Source organism: Rhinolophus sinicus, chromosome 1 (assembly GCF_057876585.1).
Source record: "Rhinolophus sinicus isolate RSI-liver-muscle chromosome 1, RSI-T2T, whole genome shotgun sequence".
In the NCBI taxonomy this organism is placed as follows: domain Eukaryota; kingdom Metazoa; phylum Chordata; class Mammalia; order Chiroptera; family Rhinolophidae; genus Rhinolophus; species Rhinolophus sinicus.
In genome coordinates this window covers 145,292,345-145,311,547 of record NC_142501.1, presented here as the reverse complement: position 1 = coordinate 145,311,547, position 19,203 = coordinate 145,292,345, and the positions used below count along the sequence as shown (strand labels likewise).

The 19,203-nt window shown below is 36.1% G+C and overlaps 1 protein-coding gene across 1 annotated transcript; it reads right to left on the bottom strand.

Annotated features, from left to right (window-relative positions):
- Positions 1–571: 571 nt before the first annotated feature.
- Positions 572–18,389, bottom strand: EXOC1L (exocyst complex component 1 like). The gene is made up of 3 exons (XM_019740092.3): positions 17,414–18,389; positions 8,340–8,470; positions 572–2,840 (listed from the first exon to the last, which is right to left on the bottom strand). Exons 1-3 carry the CDS (start codon positions 17,532–17,534, stop codon positions 2,574–2,576), a joined length of 519 nt encoding a protein of 172 aa, XP_019595651.1. The 5' UTR covers positions 17,535–18,389; the 3' UTR covers positions 572–2,573.
- Positions 18,390–19,203: the final 814 nt, after the last annotated feature.

The window sequence follows — 19,203 nt, the reverse complement described above, 5'->3', positions numbered from 1 at the left end:
TGCCAAATTCCTCTCCTGAGGGATTTGTACCTTTTTGTATTTCCAGCAGCAATGAATGAGAGGAACTGTTTTCCCATTTCCAATGGGATATTATCAAAGTTTTAGATTTTTGCCAATTTGACACATGATAAACAGGATCACATTGTAGATTTAATTTAAATTTCTCTCATTATGGGTAAGGTTGAACACTTTTTTCATGTTTGTGTCATTTGCAATTCTTTTTCTATGAAATAGCTGTTCACATCTTTTGCTAAAGCAAATTGTGTTGTTGGTCTTTTTGACCCTTCAATTTTAGGAGCACTCTATATGTGAAGGATATTAGCATATTGTTATATAAGTTGCAACGTTTTTCCCGTTTACCATTTGTCAATTGGTTATTTATAGTTTTTTTTTCATGCAAAGGCTTCTTCTATTTATATAGTTAATCATTTTTTTCTTTACTGTTTTTGGATTTGAGTTATCAATGAAATCTAGTAAGGAGTTTTCCCCACTCTAACATTATAAAAAATTCACCCATGTTTTCTTCTAATACTAGACTCAAGTAGTCATTTTTTTCTTTTTAACAGCTTTATTGAGGATATAATTTGCATCCCATACAATTGACCCATGTAAAGTGCATGTCAATGATTCTCAGCATATTATGTTGTTTTGAAAAATTATGATAAAATATATAACATTAAATTTGTCATTTAACTATTTTTAAGTGTACAATTCAGCAGCATTAATTACATTCGCAATGTTGTGCAATCATCACCACCATCTATTTCTAAAACTTTTTCATCATCCCTAACAGAAACTCGGTTACCATTCAGCAATAACTCTCCATTCCTCCCTCCTCCCAGCCCCTGGTAACATCTAATATACTTCCTGTCTCTGAATTTGCCTATTCTAGATATTTCGTGTAAGTCGAATATACAATAGTTTCCCTTTTGTGTCTGGCTTATTTCACGTAACATATTTTCAATGTTCATCCACATTGTAGCTTATTTTCAGGGTTTGTCCATGTTGTAGCAAGTATCAGGAGTTTGTGTTTTTATGACAGAGTAATAGCCCACTGTATGTAGATACCAAATTTTGTTTACCCATTCATCTATTGATAGGCACTTGAGTTGTTGCCATCTTTTGGTTATTATGATTAATACTGCAGAGAACATTGGTGTACAAACATCTATTCAAGTCCCTGCTTTCAACCCTTTTGGGTATATTCATTCCAACATATGGAATTGCTCGGTCATTTGGTAATTCTGTGTTTAGTTTTTGGAAGAAATGCCAACTATTTTCCACAGTGGTTGTACCATCATGCATTTTCACAAGCAAGGTATGAGGGTTCCAATTTCTTCACATCTTTGCTAACAATTGTTATCCCAGGAGGTGTGAAGTGGTATTTTATTGTGGTTTTAGTTTGCATTTCCCTAATGACTAAAAATATAGAGTAACTTTTCTTGTGCTTATTGTATATCTTCTTTGGATAAATGTCTATTCAAGTCCCTTGTTCATTTTTAACTGGGTTATTTGTTTTTTTGTTATTGAGTTGTAGTTCTTTATATATGTATTCTGGTATATGATTTGCAAATGTTTTCTCCATTCTGTAGGTTGCTTTTCACTTTCTTGATAATATCCTTTGATGCAAAAGTAATTTTTAAGAAACTCAATGTATCTATTTTTTCTTTTGTTGCTCATGCTTTACACATCATAGAATCCATTGCCAGATCCAAGGTCCTGAAAACTTATCTGTTTTCTTCTAGGAGTTTTATAATTTCAGATCTTACATTCAAGTCTTTAATCCATTTTAGCTGATTTTGTATATGGTGTACAAGTAAGATTGGCATCCAGTTTCATTCTTTTGTGTGTAGATATCTAGTTGTAACAGAACCATTTGTTGAAGATATTATTCTTTTCCCTTTGAGTGAGCTTAGCACCCTTGTCAAAAAACAGCCGCAATAGGTGATAGGTTTATATCTGAGCTCTCAATTCTATTCCATTGGTCTATATGTCTATCCTTATGCCAGTGCCACACTCCTTTGATTACTGTAAATTTGTAGTAAGTTTTTCAATTGGAGGTGTGAGTCCTACAACTTTGTACTTCTTTTATAAGATTATTTGGCTATTCAGAGCCCTTTGCAATTCCATATAAATTTAAGGATTGCTTTTCCATTTCTGCAAAACAAAGTGAAAAGAGAGAAAGCCATTGGAATCTTGATAGGGATTGTATTGAATCTGTGGATGAGCTTTGGGGATGACCCCTTGACAATATAAAGTCTTCCTATCCATGGATATGGGATGTCTTTCCACATATTACGCCTTTTAAGATACTTCCTGATACTCTTTAGTAGAATACTCATTCAGTCAAAATTATCTGACTCCTTCCAAAGTTACCAAGGAACACATAGGCAAAAGTCCCAAATGTTGAATGATTGCATTAAAACACATTGCACTGCGATTCACAAAGCATCACTTTGTTTTCATATAAATAACAGTCACTGGTGAAGGGGAAAAAACAAAGTCATGACTAAAAATATTTACTTAGGGAATTGCTTTCACAGAATACTGATGAAGGAATATGGTATACATTTTCAGAGTGGCAGGGGACACAAGGATAGGCACACTAGATTGAAAGCATAAAAGCATATTCGCATAAGAACCAAACAATCCTTGTTGTTGGAGGACCAAATGGAGTCATCATTAATGTAAGTAGAATCAAAGTTCACGATCTGTAAGTCCTTCTTAAGATATGCATGGTTCAGCTTATTTACAGTTCGAGCAAAGGAATATTTAGAAGCACAACTATATGCTTCCAAACGGTACACTTTCTTGAAGTGCAGATCGAAAAATGGATTGTCCTAGAAAAGAAAGAGAGACATGATTTCATTTGTAGTCAGGAGAGTAACTAGATATCCTGGATTCTCTCATATTCTTTTGTATATGCTTATTGATTAAATAGTACCAAACATATTTCTAAAATCTACAAATGAGCTTTCCAAAGCTACCTGCTTCAAACATATTGCTTCTAAAAAGAACAACAACAAGAATGATTATTTTTGAAGAACCTGTAATTTTTCAATTATACAAATAAAACATGTCTCAGAATGTGTAGTTATCAACTCTTCCCAGGGTAGTGAATTTGAGAGGATGGGTAAGGATGGAAGAAGAGAATAAACCCACTTACAAATTTCTGGAGGGGAGAAGAGGTTTTTCCTTTTCTCTACTAGATGGTTGGTTCCTTGTGCAATTCCAAAGGTAGAAGGGGGAAGTATCAGATGGCTTATTAGCATTTGGCATACTACAGACCACCAACTTGCTGATTTAGAAGTTCATCTCCAGGATCATTAAATCATTTGACTGAAACTGAAAAATTGCTAAGGACTGCCTATGAGCTCTTGTTACACTTCTAGTGGAGAAGTTTGGAGAAAAAAATCAAACATCAAGTGATCTAAGTCCTGTATGTAAAAAAAACAATACTTGCTATTATTACTAATACAACAATACCTTGCATTTATAAAGTGCTTTTCAGTTTACAAAATGCTTTCACATTCATTCTCTGCCTAACTCCCAACTCTCCTTGAGGGCAGAGGGTTTGTATTATTTATCTTTGCATTCATAGTGCTTATCCTTGGCAGCTACTAAGTTTTCAACAAGTGTGTGTTGAACTGCTCTGAAGTATTCCTACAAAAAGAGAAGTGGAGGCAAACAGTGCCCTAAATGACAAGGAGGCAGAGAGAAACCAAATATGAATATGAATAATTAATTACCATGCAGTGTCTGAACATTATTGACAAACTACTTAGGCATTTGCATTTTTTTTTTAAATAGGAAAATTCTCTTAGGAGGCAGGAAAAAGAAGATGAGTTTTGAAGTTAGACAACCATTTTGAATCTCTGATGTAACCATGGGAAAGTACTTGTGTGACTGGTTCTCACTTTTCTGCTCTTTTTAGCTAGGATTGCTATGAAGATTACATGAGATCGATCATATAAACTGTACAGTACGAAGCTTAATAAAAGATAGTACCCTTTTCCAAATCTGCCTCCAAAGACTGTGATACTGGTGTTAATACCAACTTGTTTTATACCATTAACAAATTAAAAAACAAACAAGAATGTACACGGGTGATGTGATTTCAAGCGCAGTGTTCCTCGAGTCACATCTCACAAAAGCTTTCATAATTGCACTTGAAAGACACTTCTGCAGAGAATCTCAATAAAAGGAAATCATACCCATTCCATCACCAAATACTAACCACACTCCTTATATAGTTTCCTCAATGAAACATTTTCTCCTTATCATATGGAAAATATCTTATGTTTTTGAGATACTTAGGATTATTTTTTTTCTTTAGCCTAATAATTGAAGCCTGAGCAGGCATGCACATAGAATAGAAATCTCTCTCTCTCTCTCTCTCTCTCTCTCTCTCTCTCTCTCTCTCTCTCTCTCTCTCTTCTTTCCGTCCTAGGGTCATGAATTTGGGAGGATGGGTAGGGATGGAAGAAAAGAATAAACTCACTTACAGACTTCTGGAGGGGAGAAAAGGTTTCTCTTTTCTCCTTGGTGCCAAACACACCAAAATTTAAAAATAAGATCCTTCTCTCCCTCCCTCCCTGTCTCCCACCTTCTTCCCCTCCCTTTCTCTTTCTTTCTTGATAGACTCCTAGATCTAAAAGGGGATATCACAGATTATTCAGTAATCACTTGTTTGTAGCTGGGATAATAGTTTCCAGAGTGGTGATGTCCGCATCACACAAGTAGTTATTGGCAGAACCGGGACAAGAACTAAGGTCTCAGTCCACACCACCCCAGTTTGCTCTGTCATCTTCTCTCCCGTTACATCATGTCGGTCTCGAATTCTCCACTCATTTTGATTTCTGCTTTATACATTGACTTCAATTTCAATTCCATTCCATTTTAAAACTGACAACTTTCTGGCTCTAAATTGCTCTATTTAAAATTGTGTCATTGCTATTGAAAAAATATAATAAATGCTGACTCTTTATGATTCAATTCCAAGAGAGAGAAATGGAAAACCCCAGAATAACTGGAATATTTTTACTTCATCTATAGAACAGAAATTTTTAAAAGAAGTACTCTTTGGATAGTATAGATTTTCTTAGGTCCTAAAATAATGAGAAAAATAGAAATATTCAACTTCTGTTTTGTATCAAGTTCACTACCAAAGATAATGATCTTCAAATAGGAAAGAGAAGAATCAACATTGTTGTTATGAAATTAAAGACCGGAAAGGCGAGGAGAAAACAGAGCACTGCTGTCTGCTTTCAATGAATCTAAATTGACGAACTTGATGATTGCATACGCAGACACTGACCAAATTTGTGGAAATAATTGTGGCATCAGTAATGTTTGAGAACTTGAGAAAAAAAGAAAAATGGTTAAAAAAAGAGGTGGGGATGGTTAATTCCTGAAACTACAGATTAGTGAACTTAATATTGATTTATTATAAAATTTAATGCAGTATAGAAATTTTGGCAAGTACGTAAAAGTATAAAGGAGAAAATAATAATTAAAAATTTTGTAATCTTATCACACAGAGATAACCATTGTTAAAATACTGGTTTGTTTCCTATACATATATGTACACATGCATATCTATATGTATTTTTATATTAAAGTTTAAGGTTCAGATTTCAGTTTTTAATAATATGATATACTAAATATGCAAAATGAGAATACTATAGAAAAATTTCATATTAGCCTAACTTTTTGAAAACTTATTAAATGGTGAACAATTGTGTTCCAAGGTATTCTTTTGGAAACATGATTTCTAATGGCTGTGTAATATTACAGCATATTGATATGCAATAATATATTTAACTATTTCCTAAGTGTTGAACATTTATGTAGAATGTATTCTCAGAAAAATGCTATAGGAGTACTTAGGAAAGAAAGCAATGAACCAGCATGGTTTTACCAAGAAGTCATGTCAAACACACCAAAATTTAAACATAGGATTCCTAGGTGATAAGTCAAGATTATAGCAGATTGCATATATTGATTTCAATAAAGATCTTAAGGATAAAATTTAGGTATTCAGACTAGATAATTAATTAACTAAGGCAGAACTAAGTGCTTATGTGTGTCTAATTCTCCATTGTATCCTCAGAGCCTAGCACAGCCTGATATAGCATAAATTCTCAATGAATGAATGTATATGAATTTGTAGAGACGTTAAACAAGCAGTCTAAAGAAGGCAAATTAATAGATTTCTGGGTAAAGGCAAACTCCACCATTTAATAACTATGTGACCTTGGGCAAGTCAATTAATCTTTTTAAGTCTGATTTTTCTCATCTGTAATCAGAAATAATAACAGAATCTAAGTCATGGGGTTTTGTGATGATTATGTGCAATTATATAGAGCTTTGTGTGGTTCCTGGCACCTGATAAGAGTTTACAAAGTGTGAGATGGTAGCAGGTAGCAGTACTATTACTAATAGTAGTAATAGTAGTAATAATGATCACCTATCAATTACCTAGAGGTACCCACTTAGCCCTGCCAGTTTCATCATTTTTTTTCTTTTTTTTTCCATCATTTTTTTTATTGACTTGAATGAAGTCCTAAATGTTGTGATCATTAAATCTGCATCATACTACAGTGAATATTAAAACAATCAAAGTACCGTGTTTCCCTGAAAAGAAGACCGAGCCGGACAATAAGCTCTAATGCATCATTTGAAGCAAAACTTAATATAAGACCCGGTCCAATTTTACTATAAGACCAGGTTTTATATAATATAATACCAGGTTAATTTTTGCTCCAAAAAACGTATTAAAGCTGATTGTCTGGCTAGCTCTTATTTTTGGGGCAACATGGTATCAGAAGATTTGATAGATAGGAAGAAAAAGCCAGACTAAGAACATGCATTTAGTAGGATTAAGAATAAATGAGCTTAAGTTCTAATTCATCCAACAATAACAAAATATTTATTGAGTGCCTAATATCTATCAGGCAGAAGGCTATGATAAAAGATAAAAAGCCACGGTGTCAGCCTTTTAGAATCTTCCCATCCAGAGAAGAGACAGAAAAAGTCTACAAATGCAGTTTGTAGGATTATGGCTATAACACATTTATATCCACAATTCGATGGGGGTTTCACGGAGGGAGACATGAGTAGGACTTTACCCAATGGGGAATCTAGGAATGGGACAACATATAAAAGTGACTGAGCATTCTAGGCCTCAAGAGTCGGTAGGTAAGCATTGTGGATGTATACAATTTAATGGGGAATGACCAGGGATAAAGAAAGCAGATCACCAGGGCCCTTTTTTCAGATTTTATTCCATGTAAGTAGGGGTATGGCAGATCTGGTTAAATGGCAATTCATGCACAAAAGACCTAAGGTATCCGTTGATCAAAGGAAATACAAACCAGTCACACTAATTCTAAAACATTGTATTTATTTCTGGAAAAACTGAAGCGTTCCAGAGGAGAGAAAATGATGTAGTGAAGGGTACTGAAGCAATGTCATGGGGAGAAAATAACACCAATGCTACCTCTTCTTAGAGTTTGTATTGTCTTGTCATATTATCTTATATGATCTCCATATGAAGGTTAAAGAATGAAATGGGTACATTTAATCTAGAACACAGATAACTTGAAGGAATATTATAACCATTCTCAAGTATTGGAAAGGCTGCTATGAGAAAGAGGATTGGGTATGTTCTGGATTGATCCAAATGGCAAAAGGAGATGGGTGGATGTTATAGTGAAGCAGGTTTTGGTTAAACGTAAGTAGGAAGTTTAAAACTAAAGTAAGGTAATTCAGAAATGGAATGGACTTCCTCATGTGGTAATGAGTTCTCCATCAGTAGAAGAGTTCAAGGAGAAACTAGGAAAACTACTTGTCACGTGGTCAAGTGGAGAGATTGGTGTATACACCCTTCCCCCACCCCTTCAGCTGTAAGGTTGTAGGATTTCCAAGAGTTATTGGTCCTTCTGGAGGATCAAGTGACTAACTGACAGTAAAATTTGAAGATGAGGGAAGGCATCCTCAAAATTTATGGCAGAAATTGGGGTGGAGAGAGAGTAGTGGTGGAAGCTTTTTATATTTAAAGTTTCAGGATTGACTGGGAGATTGTGTTTAACCTGTTAAGAAGCCCTTGGGAAAGATGCTTTTAAATCTAATAGACAAAATTCAAATTTAAACTCATAAAAATAAAACAAGAATAAAAAAACCCAGTGGACCATCCCAGTAGATTAAACCATACCACTTAAGAACAATATGTCATCTTAGCAGTTAATTACATGCCAAGAATATATGAAGTAGGATATTGAACATGAAGATCTCCCGTATATCGATCCCACATCTCCCTTAAAAAGCATAACACTTACGGTATCTGCTTCTTTTCCATCAATCATCTGTAGATCATTCAAAGACCACTTTTTTGTTACTTCATATTTTTCATCTAAACCTATTCTGTAATGTTTCACCATAATTATTTTTACTTCTTCATTTTTGGTCACTGCAGGACAGAAAAACACTTAGTTTACATAAACTCTGAGAGATAATAAATTATTCATCATCATACTTTTCAGTATTTATGTATCTCTTTTTCTTATAATGAGCTTGAAACTACATTAAACCTGCACTCCATTTATGAACCCTGATGTTATCTGAACTTTCATGAGTTTGCCCCAAAATTTGCTCAATGTGTTAACTTTATTTTTGCTACAATTGTGGTTACATGCTGCCACAATAATGTCTGTCAGGTAGAACATAGACCTATGTGCTTTCAGTTATGAGCCTTGTGGTGGGGAATGGGGTTCAACTCAGGGCAGAAAATAAGGGACTTAGAGTTAGCATAGTAAGTGCTAAAGTATTTGCCAGAACAAGCTGGAATTTTAATTTATGATAATATAAGAAATTGAGGTCAGGAAAGTAAACAGTTCTGCTCACAGCAACACAGTGTTAAAGACTGACCATGCAAATACTACTGGGTACACCGTGAGATTTTTGATGAAGTGCTTGTATCACAGCTACTGTTGACCTACAGCTGCTTTGTTTGAGATTTTTAATCCTTTCTAGTGTGTTGTTGCCAAAATTTTAGTATTCAACGTGTGCCACTGAGACAAAAAGTTTTAGTACTATACTTTGAGAGGTATGGACAAATCATTGATTATTTTATGTGAACAGAATTAGGAAATAATTTCCTGGCCATAAAATCATTGTCTTTTGTCTCATATGAACACAGCGGAAGAATCAACATTTGATGTTAGAATCCCTGAATTGAAAATTTTCAGTGAGTTTGGATTATAAAGGAGTATTTACTGAGTGTCTGCTATTTTGCCTGATAGAAGTATTATAGATGCCACAGAGGGTGCAAGTATGAGACATGATCCCCGTCCTCTGGAAAGTTATGATTTTGTTGAGGAGGCAAAGATAACACACATGAGTTACATAAAATATATAGTAAAAGGTATCTAGGTATATTATGTACAGGTGGCAATTGGAATTGGATATCTTTTTATTATTATTATTATTATTATTATTAGTTTCAGGTGTACAAAACAATGTAATAGTTAGACATTTATACCCCTCACAAAGTGATAACTCCCCTCCCCCAATCTACTACCCCTCTGACTTCGTATATAGCTGTTACAGTTTCACTGACTCTAGTCCTTATATGTACTCCACATCCTGTGACTATATACATATACATATATACATATACATATACATATACATATACATATATATATATATATATATATATTTATTTATTTATTTATTTATTTATTTATTTATCGGAATTGAATATCTTAAACTTTCAAAATGGATGATGTCACTTAGAGAGTTCTAAGCTGGTCTGTCTTCCTAGAGTAAAACTGAAATTTGTCCGTCTTTAGGGAAGACTCTCTTTTGGTTCTGGGAAGTACTACTTTGATATGCCCTCCTAGTTAAGAAGATATAAAGCATAATATTGCAGTATAATCATAGTGATAGATAAGCGATGTAGAACAGACTATATATTTAACAGTTCTGGGAAGAGAGAGGATTGGAATAGTTGAGGAAGGAATTATGAAAGAAATATAATTTGAGATAGAGCTTTAAAATTAGTTCACTTTGGAAAGGCAGGGATGGTACTGAAGGCATTTCTAGGTAAAGGACAGCAAAGAAATGAATGGACAACAGAAGCTAAACTGCATCAGGTAGATTCGGAGAAAGTGAACAGTATAGACTGTTTGGTGTTAGGATATGGGGAGGCAATAGGATTCCCTAGGTTGAGAAGGTTGTGAAAATGTTTTGAAAGACTCTGGATTTGAAACGTGACAAAACCCACTGTAGACTTGTGATGTTTGAATCCCCACTCTGATAGGAGGGGTTGCTGGCTGGCTTGGACAGTGAGAACTCCAAAATTGGGGCTGGTGAAAGGAGTAATTCTCCTCTGACAGTGCAGGTGATACTGAATGAAATTAAGGCAACCAGTTGAGCTGAAATTTGATGATGGAGCTGAGTTCTGTCCCCTATAGAAGAGAGTCTGAGCGGGTTGACAAATTTAAGAAGAGGGTGATATGTCCGGTGTTTAGTGAAAGTTCATACAGTAATACATAGTCAATAGGTTTCCTTCCTCTTTGAGCAGGAGGCTAATACAGTGGTGTCTTGTTAAAGGAGAATTTTTTGGAAGCGGTGATACACAGGATACATTGAAGAAGAAAAGAAAAAGGAGCAGAAGATCCCTGGAGGAGTCAGTGTGACTCAGTGGGCTCTGGCATTAGATATTCTGGATTCAAATTATGACATCACTTCTTACAGTGTTGTCCGAGTAAACTACTTAATCTCTAGAGAGATTAAACCTCAGTTCTCTCATGTTATAAAGTGGACATCAGAGTGATACAAACTCATAGGGTGTAAAGATTAAAGATGAAGTGTAAAAATGACTTAGGATAGTGCCTGGTTTATAGCAATTGTTAAAGTGTTTCATTTTGTTTGTTTTTAGAGACTGTTGTCATAGTCTAGGCATAGTATATGGGCTATGGAAATAGAAGTGGCAAATCCAAGTAAGAGTCAAATGAGGCATTGCCAACTCTGGATGGAAGTAACACTAGATGGATTCAAAATAGGAAAGAATAGAGAGGGCAAGCTGGTTGGGTGGAATAATGATCAATCTCAGACGAGAAGGAGACGGAAGTTTATAGTTTAGGAATGGAGATATGGACTTGGGATTTTTCCGTGTGGACAGGTTTGCAAGATGAGGTTGATAGGGAAAAGAACAGGAGAAAGAGGTGAGGCAGAGAGGAGAAGAAAAAGGTACCAGCAGAGAGGTCTGAGAAGGGGCCATCAGAAAAGAGACAAGGCTACCAGTGCAAGGCTATGGAAATCGACAGGACAGAAAATGTCAAAGATTTGGAGACAATCCTGTGAAGGCACTTTGTTGGATAAAGCCAGAATTCATTCCTGGCACTGAATCTGTCTTGGGGAAGATCATTGATTTCTTCCCTGAGGGCAGTTTTTCTAGAATGATGAAGGCAGATGCAGCTTGCAGAGGGCTCCTTCATGCACTAACTAATATTGAGTGCATGATACTGTCTGCCAGTTTCTGGGTTAGATAGGATTTAGAAAACAAAGAGGAAGAGACTAAAGGCTATGTTTTAAGTCACATATTCCAAGAGATTGGAAGAAGAGGGATTGCATATTTTGGGGACAAAGGGAGTGTGATTGAGGACCTTGTTCTGGAAGGGACCTAGAGCATAAGATTTTTTTTTTAAGGAGGACACAGCTCACATTGGCCCATGCAGGGATTGAACCAGCAACCTTGGTGTTATTAGTACCACAGTCTAACCAACTGAGCTAACCGGCCACCCCTAGAGCATAAGATTTTTTTAACCAGGGGTAAAAAAAAAAAAAAAGGCTGAGTCCTGAAATTGTGTGCAAAAGTTGGTGGATTTCTGTTCATGTACACTTCTCTAGCCCTAAAAACAGCCAATTTGTGGACAAAAAGAGGCAGTTCTGGCTGTCCAGAAAAAGGCTCTACCTCAGAATCAAACGTGGATATTCTTGTTCTAGCTAGCTGTCTCACTTGCTTCCTAGCGGGTGAGAGAGGAGGGGGGTGGGGAAAAATAACTGGGTATTGTATGACAATACAATTTGAAGCAAATTCCACTGCCTTATCTACATGTTCTGATAACCAGCTAATTGACTATAGACCCACTGATTCATTTCATTAGTTTGATAAATATTTGAGTGCCCCTTTATAGAAAGCCCTGTGCTGAGCACTGAAAAAAAAATGAATTTCCATAAGACACCCTTCCTACTCTCACTGAGATGACAGGGAGTGAGGCTTCAGAAAGAAAACACTTGATCACCATGCTGTGAATGAGCACGGACAGGGTGATTAGGAACATGGAGAAGGGACATCTTCATGCAACTTGGGGTCCGGGACAGCTTCTTGAAGGAGGTCATCTGGGTTGTAAAGGGCAGTGGGAGTTAGCACAATGAAGAAAGGGGTAAAGGGAGTTCTGGAACAGCATGTGTACAAAAATATGAAATCCTAGACACTACTGAGTCCTTACAGGTATTTGGTGTGTGAGAGTGAATAGGTGGTAGGAAGGAGGTTAGGTAGGAGCTAAGTCCTGAAAGGTCTAGAATGCTAGGCAAAGGAGTTCAAAGGTTATCGTGAAAGCTGTGTGTGGCGGGTAGTTTGCGGGGAGGGTTGTCACTAAAGGATTTTAAGTGGATAGGCCGAGCTTTAAATTTTAGAAAGCTTTTTTGGGGACAGTTCTGTAAAGGATGGGTTGCGGGGAGGGTTAAGAAGGTAGGATCTACCAGTTATCAAGTTTTCTTACATTGATGGTCACTGTCCCACTAACACCAAACTAAGAAAATTAAAAAGCATGCTTTAAAAGTTAACCTTTTATTACAGTGATGCAGCACAGAGACTGTTCAACCTCCTTAATTGGGCCAAATAGCTTCTTCTGGAGCCAAGGAGGCTCTAGGAATTGTCTTTAGCCAAGAGGCGAAGAAGACTACTCAGGCTGGTGGACCCAATCCCTAATTTCCACCCTTGAGCTGTGCTACTTGCCAAAATTAAATGGCCCTATTCAACATTAATGAAGTGGCAAAGTGGAAATGTATCACACTGTCTTAAAACAGAAATGTGTTTATATCATCAAAAGGCCAGAGTTGGTTTCAGTAATATCAGAGGTGATTGTGCAACAATTATTTAGTGAGTATATCTGTAGACCCAGGGAATTTCAGAATGAACCTGCTCTAGTTTTTGTATTTTTAGTTAGCATATTCAGAATCTTAAATCATGCCAACCATTTTCACTTTTAATTTCAAAATAAACATTGTCATTAATAGCTGCCTCTATTACCATTTTAAAATGGTCACTATTATTCTTGAGGCTAAATGGAAAGAAAATTTGCCAATTGAACAAATATAATTTGGCAGAATAGAGGAAAAACAGTACCTCGTGAGGAAGCTGCACTAATAATTTAGTTATTAGTTAAATAACTAAACAACCGGTCTTTTACAACCCCAGTGTTACATAAGTGTTTTCAACATTGAAAGTAAATAATAGGGAAAAATTGCCATGAGTTATCTAAGACAAGAAGCTTCAGTAAAATGTTTCAATGTATTGATGATGTCTTTGGGTCATTGAGAATGCTATTATTGATTTCATAAAAAAGTAGTTTTCATATAACATTTTTTCTAGACATATTTTTATAAAATCAATTTTCAGATTATCCTGGGTACCATAGATTGAACGTTTGTGTCCCCCCTAAAATTCAAATCCTAACCTCCAAGGCGACATTATTGGGAGGTGGGGCATGTGTGAGGTGATTAGGTCATATTGTAAATGATTTGGCAAAATTGCCCTCATAGATGGCATTAGTGCTCTTATAAAATTAGACCCCACAGAGATCCCTCGCCCCTTCTGCCATGCAACATTGCAGATAGAAGATGGCAGTCTATGAGGAAGCGGGACCTCACCAGACGTGGAATCTGCCACTGCCATGATCTTGGACTTCCCCAGCTCCAGAACTGTGAGAAATAAATGTCTGTTGTTTATAAGCTACCCAGTCTCTAGTATTTTGTTTCTTTTTCTTCTCAACTTATTTAATACTCTTATTGTAAATGATTTGGCAAAATTGTTAGATTCTCTGTTTCGCAGAGAAGTAGTTCTGTTCTGTCATCAAAATATGTGGAGAAATTATACATACTATTTTCATAATTCTAGCAAATGCCAATTATTTTCAAATTAATACCTATGAATGGAAAGTTTTTCTAAATATATAAGGATACTTAAAAATAATCTGTATCTGAATATGTATATAATTATTTGTAAAATACAAAATTTAATATATAATTTTGTTATATATTAAATATACATACTTACATATGTTTAGTGTATATTTTATTTTTAGTATATATATTTACCTGTAGTATATAGTATTTATACATATATTTCAGCATATGTTTTCACAGATAATATATTTTTTCTGTATAATTAAAAAATATAACCCTATATTTTATTTTACTTAGTTGGAATAAAATTTATCATGTTTGGTTTTTCTTCCTAGTTGGGACTTAACAGGAGATCACTATGTGCAATGCAGGTGTTATTATTTCCCTTCCAGATATGTCAACACTGAGGCCAGAAAGGTTAATTATTTTGCCCCAAATTTCACAGCTGGCAGGTGGGCAAAGCAATCGGGTTTCACACGAGATCTGTCTGATTCCAAGCCTTCCAAGGACCATTCCACCATGCCCTGTTACTTCCCATTTAATTATGGTTAATGCTTTATATGCCATTTCATGTCCTTCAGAATTTCTTGAATTCATTTGCATTCTCATCATTGCACAAGTGACTTTCCCCTGTCAGGTGCCCACACATAATAAATAGAACTCCTTCCTCCTTCATAAGAAGATGCTGCATTTAACTGCCAGAGATAATGATGTTCTAGGCTGGGGGAAACTAATCCCGAGGAGAAATGACCATATAAACCCTGAGGTGGGGGGACACGAAGGTTCAGAAAATCCCCACCATACATCCTAGCAAACCAGAGAGGATGATTGAGTTTATGACATCTGATTTTTTGACACTGACCAGGTCATGTATCAAAATAACAGTAAATCACAATCATCTGGTTGTGACACCCTTGCAAATGACAGACTTTGATTAGATAAATAGAAAGTTTAATTTATTTAAAACATGTCTTCTTTAATTTGAAAATACATGATAAAATTTGACTACTCTAAACCTGTGATTCTTAAAAATTTAGAAGTGCTGGATTGTAGGATATAAAAGGAAAGTATAACTGTGCATCTCACTGCTCCCTGAGGATGACGCATATTCAAAATCTGGAGTTACCTTCCGCAACAATTGTGATATGACCTGTTTGATTCATATCAATGGAAATTTTCTGAGTAAATCATGGTCAAAGGTTTAGGATTGTCAAGACTCACATTGATTTTTACCTCAAAGTACTATTCTTGTCTAAATGTATTTGAAATGGTCATAAAGAGACGTTGATGTTGATCAAATTGATGTGATATAGAGAAGAGTTGTGAAAATTTAGTGAAATCATGACTTTTAATATTAACTTTTATCTGGACTATTACAATATTGTCTTCTCTTCCTCACATCTGAGAGGACCTTGTTTTTCCTTGCTTCTTACAGGACAGAATCATTGAATTTTACTAGTGAAAGTGATACCTACTCTACTTGGTCATTTTCCAGAAGAGAAAATGGAATCTTAAAGAGGTAGCTTTCACCACGTTAATAATGCAACCACTTGAAACCTTCCAATCCTAGTTAAAAGGATTCATGTCATTTATGAGAAAAGATAGCAGGTGACCCCTGGCCACAGTATTTTTCTCAGAACTCAAGGATACTGGGGGGGGGGGGGGGGAATCACATCTATTTCCGTAAATTTAATTCTGGGAGACTTTTTTTCTCCTAGGCAGAACAAGTTTGTTTAATTATATAGTTGGAGGGAGGTATTAAGATATAGTTAGTAAATTGGATATATGTACATATATTTGTGATTATTTTATTTTTATGAAATTTTCTTTAAAAATACTTGTATACTAATGCTATATGATGAGTAATTAGCTTTATAAAGTTGGATCACAATAGGTATAAAAATTATCAAATATTAATTAATGTTAGAATAAGCATCTTCTCTAATATATTAAGTCAAAATATTTTAAGATTTGATGGTTAGGATACAATACAGTTTCTAAAATTGCTTCATTTGACTTTTTTCCATACTTTGAATTCTTTCCTGTTGCCTGGGTTGGTTAAGCATTTTACCTTGCTAAAATGCCAAGTCCCCACACTTTGCATTTATGTAGCAAAATATGCTAGGTAAAGTGTTAGCATATAGCACTGTTTTTATTATTGAGTAAATATTATATCTATTAGGAATAATAGAATTTTAAAGAATTCTTAGCACTTTCTTTAAAGATGTTTTACTTCTCTTACAGTACTTCCTCTTGACACCTTTACAAAGTCCTTCTAAGCCAATAACCAGGAAGGGAATTATAACAAGTTGTTTTCTGAAAATGCTGAGGTGTGTACCTTATAAAGAAAAGTCCACATGAACACTAAGAGTGTCTAAGTTCTTTTCTACTAAGTCCCTGAAAAGTATTAAAAGGCATGGATTGGGGAAAAAGGAATGCTGTATATTAAATTCAATAATGGTACAAGCATTTCTGTCTAAATTCAACACAAAAATTACAGGCTAGGCAAGTCATAATTGAGTGCAAAAGCCTTTCTACTTTTGGATAATTTTCATGAATTTTAAAACATGAGGAAAAAATCTTTATTTTAGTTACATAGTTTAGAGTACATTTCCTCAATCTTCAAATTCCATCTTCATGAAGTCATTTCTACTATTAAAGTATTTCTGTGAACATACTTTGTACCGGAGAAATGATTTTTAAAAGATCATTTCTCTATTCCAAATAAATCCTCAGAAGAAAATTTAAGGTCTTTTTATTATACTTTCCTAGCATGCAAAGGGAAAAGCCCAGTTTTCCAGATTAGTTGGAAGTGGGGCTGTAGAACTGAATTCTCCAATGTACTTAAAAGTATACAGAGAGCTCTCTGTTGACTTTTTAAAAATGAGGTCTTCAACAGTAAAACTGCATGCCATGCCAGTGAATTAAAGATTGCAGACAAAATAATCAAATCAGGAAAAGTACACACCCAGTTTCATTTCTAAACAATTAGCCAAAATACTCTCAACACCATATTCTTTACTGTCTTAGATTTTAGCACTTAAAAAAAAATTTCTGTAAAATCCAAATTCTTAAACTTGGCATAGTTAAGTGCTTTCACGAGAAGATACATGTGCTGTTATTGTACAGGAAAGTAAATGCAAAAAAATGCTCCTCTAGCACTCAAGCATTTGGGGATTATTTACGTTTAGAAATGATAATAGAAAGAACAGATTACCTGACACACAGAGGTAATACCTGTCCTGGACCGAGAACTCTATTTCGATAAACTCGTACAGATTCTGCGAGAGTGGCGTAAACAGTTTCTTCTCCAAGTCCTCTTTTACCAATGATGACATTTCCTCCAGTTGCACTTGGCCTGATACCTTGGCTCAAGCTCACCTTTTCTCTCCTTTTGCTGCCTAATTGCTTGTTTTGTTTTGCAGCTCCTTGATGAGTGGGGCTCACCTCCCAGCCCTCGCTCTCTTAACTTCTCATTCCCAGCCAGACCCAGCTCGCAGAGCACTCGGCGCGGTCAGACCCCTCGCTGCGGTATCTGCTCAGTGGCAGCGGCGGCAGCAGCAGCCAAAAGACAGCAGCAGCGCTGGCCCCACCGTCACTCTTCAGCATCCAGGCTCAGGCAGGCTGCTCGCTGGAGCTCTCCTGTGGTTTGTTGATGGGGAACGTATTGATGAACACCAGCAGATGTACTTGTGGAGTCCCCTGGTTATTGTAGTCTAGCAGCCTTTTCCCCCTTTCACATCCCTCTGCGGAGGAAGACCACTACTTCAGTTGATGCCATTATATAAACCAGCTGTCTGGCTCTATTGATTGGGATCATCTTCCATTAAGAAGTTTGCTGTCATCGGCAAGAGAAAAAGCAACCGTGCTTGCTCCTGTCACTTCCAACAAGTCTCTTTCCCTCCTTTCTTCCCCTCCTGAGATTCATTCAGACCCATGCCTCCGTGAGAGTCAGCACCGATTCCTGGGTCTAAATTATTTTTAAAATGGGCTCACTTTCATGTTATTTATTCCTCTACTCACAAAGAAAAAATTCGAGGTAAAGCACTATATTTGTTTCTCGGGAGAGTGACTTTCCTAGCCTCAAGAAGAGCTTATTATCATCTACTAGAGATCAGTCCACAGATAACTGTCATAAATATTTAAAAGTGATAGATAGTAAAAAAGAGAACACAGAAATGATATCTGCACCTGGAAAGAGTATCAGAGAAAGGTCTATGGGAGAAGAGCTGGAGCTTGAAAAAGTATTGAGGTGGAGGAAGACAGCATGTTCTGTTGAAGGAACATTGTGAGCCAAAGCCCTGCACCAGGAAAGCACAGGGAGTGTTTGGAGGACGGGAAATAGTCCTGTTTTCCTAAGTTGTAGCATGTGTGAAGGTAAAACATAAGGTTGGAAAGATAAAGTAGGGCCAGCTCATGAAGCACCAAAACGTTCCTAAAATGTTCCCAGATTAATCTTTTGGACCTTATTCTATACAAGAAGCAAGCCAATGAAGATTTTGGGGCATTCATCTATTTAACAAATCTATTTCAATGGCTGACTCTGTGCCAGACTCTATCCTAGGAACTGGGAATATGGCAAATGAAAAAAAAAAAAAAAACCCCACAAAAAACAGTAGACCAATTAGTTGCCGTTGTGGAGCTTAGTGGGGTAGATGGAAAGTAAAGAAATAAACAAAGCACTAGTCCATTCAAGGTGCACTAAGCTGCTCATAACAGACACCTGACATAAACTTGTCAATAGGAAAGCCTTTAAACAATCTCGTGAGAAGAGTTCTGCAAGCAGGTGATCCCAGTTGTTAGCTCAGGGCTTACAGAGAAGGGCCCCAAGTGCTTTCCATTCTTTTGATCCTCCACCCTCAGATGTTGGCTTTCTGTCCTCAGGCTGCTATTGTTCAGCTCCAAAGACAGGAAGAAAGTGTGTCTGGGGGATTGCTCCTGCTTAATTTCTCTTTTTGTCAGAAGCGAAACGTTCCTCAGAAACCAACCAACAGACTTCCCTTTGCA

Bases quoted from the DNA above. Each gene is read 5' to 3' on its own strand.
- EXOC1L (XM_019740092.3), bottom strand. From the start codon at position 17,534: ATGTCATCATTGGTAAAAGAGGACTTGGAGAAGAAACTGTTTACGCCA. The intron at 8,471-17,413 runs GTAATCTGTTCT...TCTGTCCTGCAG, and splicing joins GTATTACCTCTGTGTGTCAG to TGACCAAAAATGAAGAAGTA. The intron at 2,841-8,339 runs GTAAGTGTTATG...TTTCTTTTCTAG, and splicing joins ATGGAAAAGAAGCAGATACC to GACAATCCATTTTTCGATCT.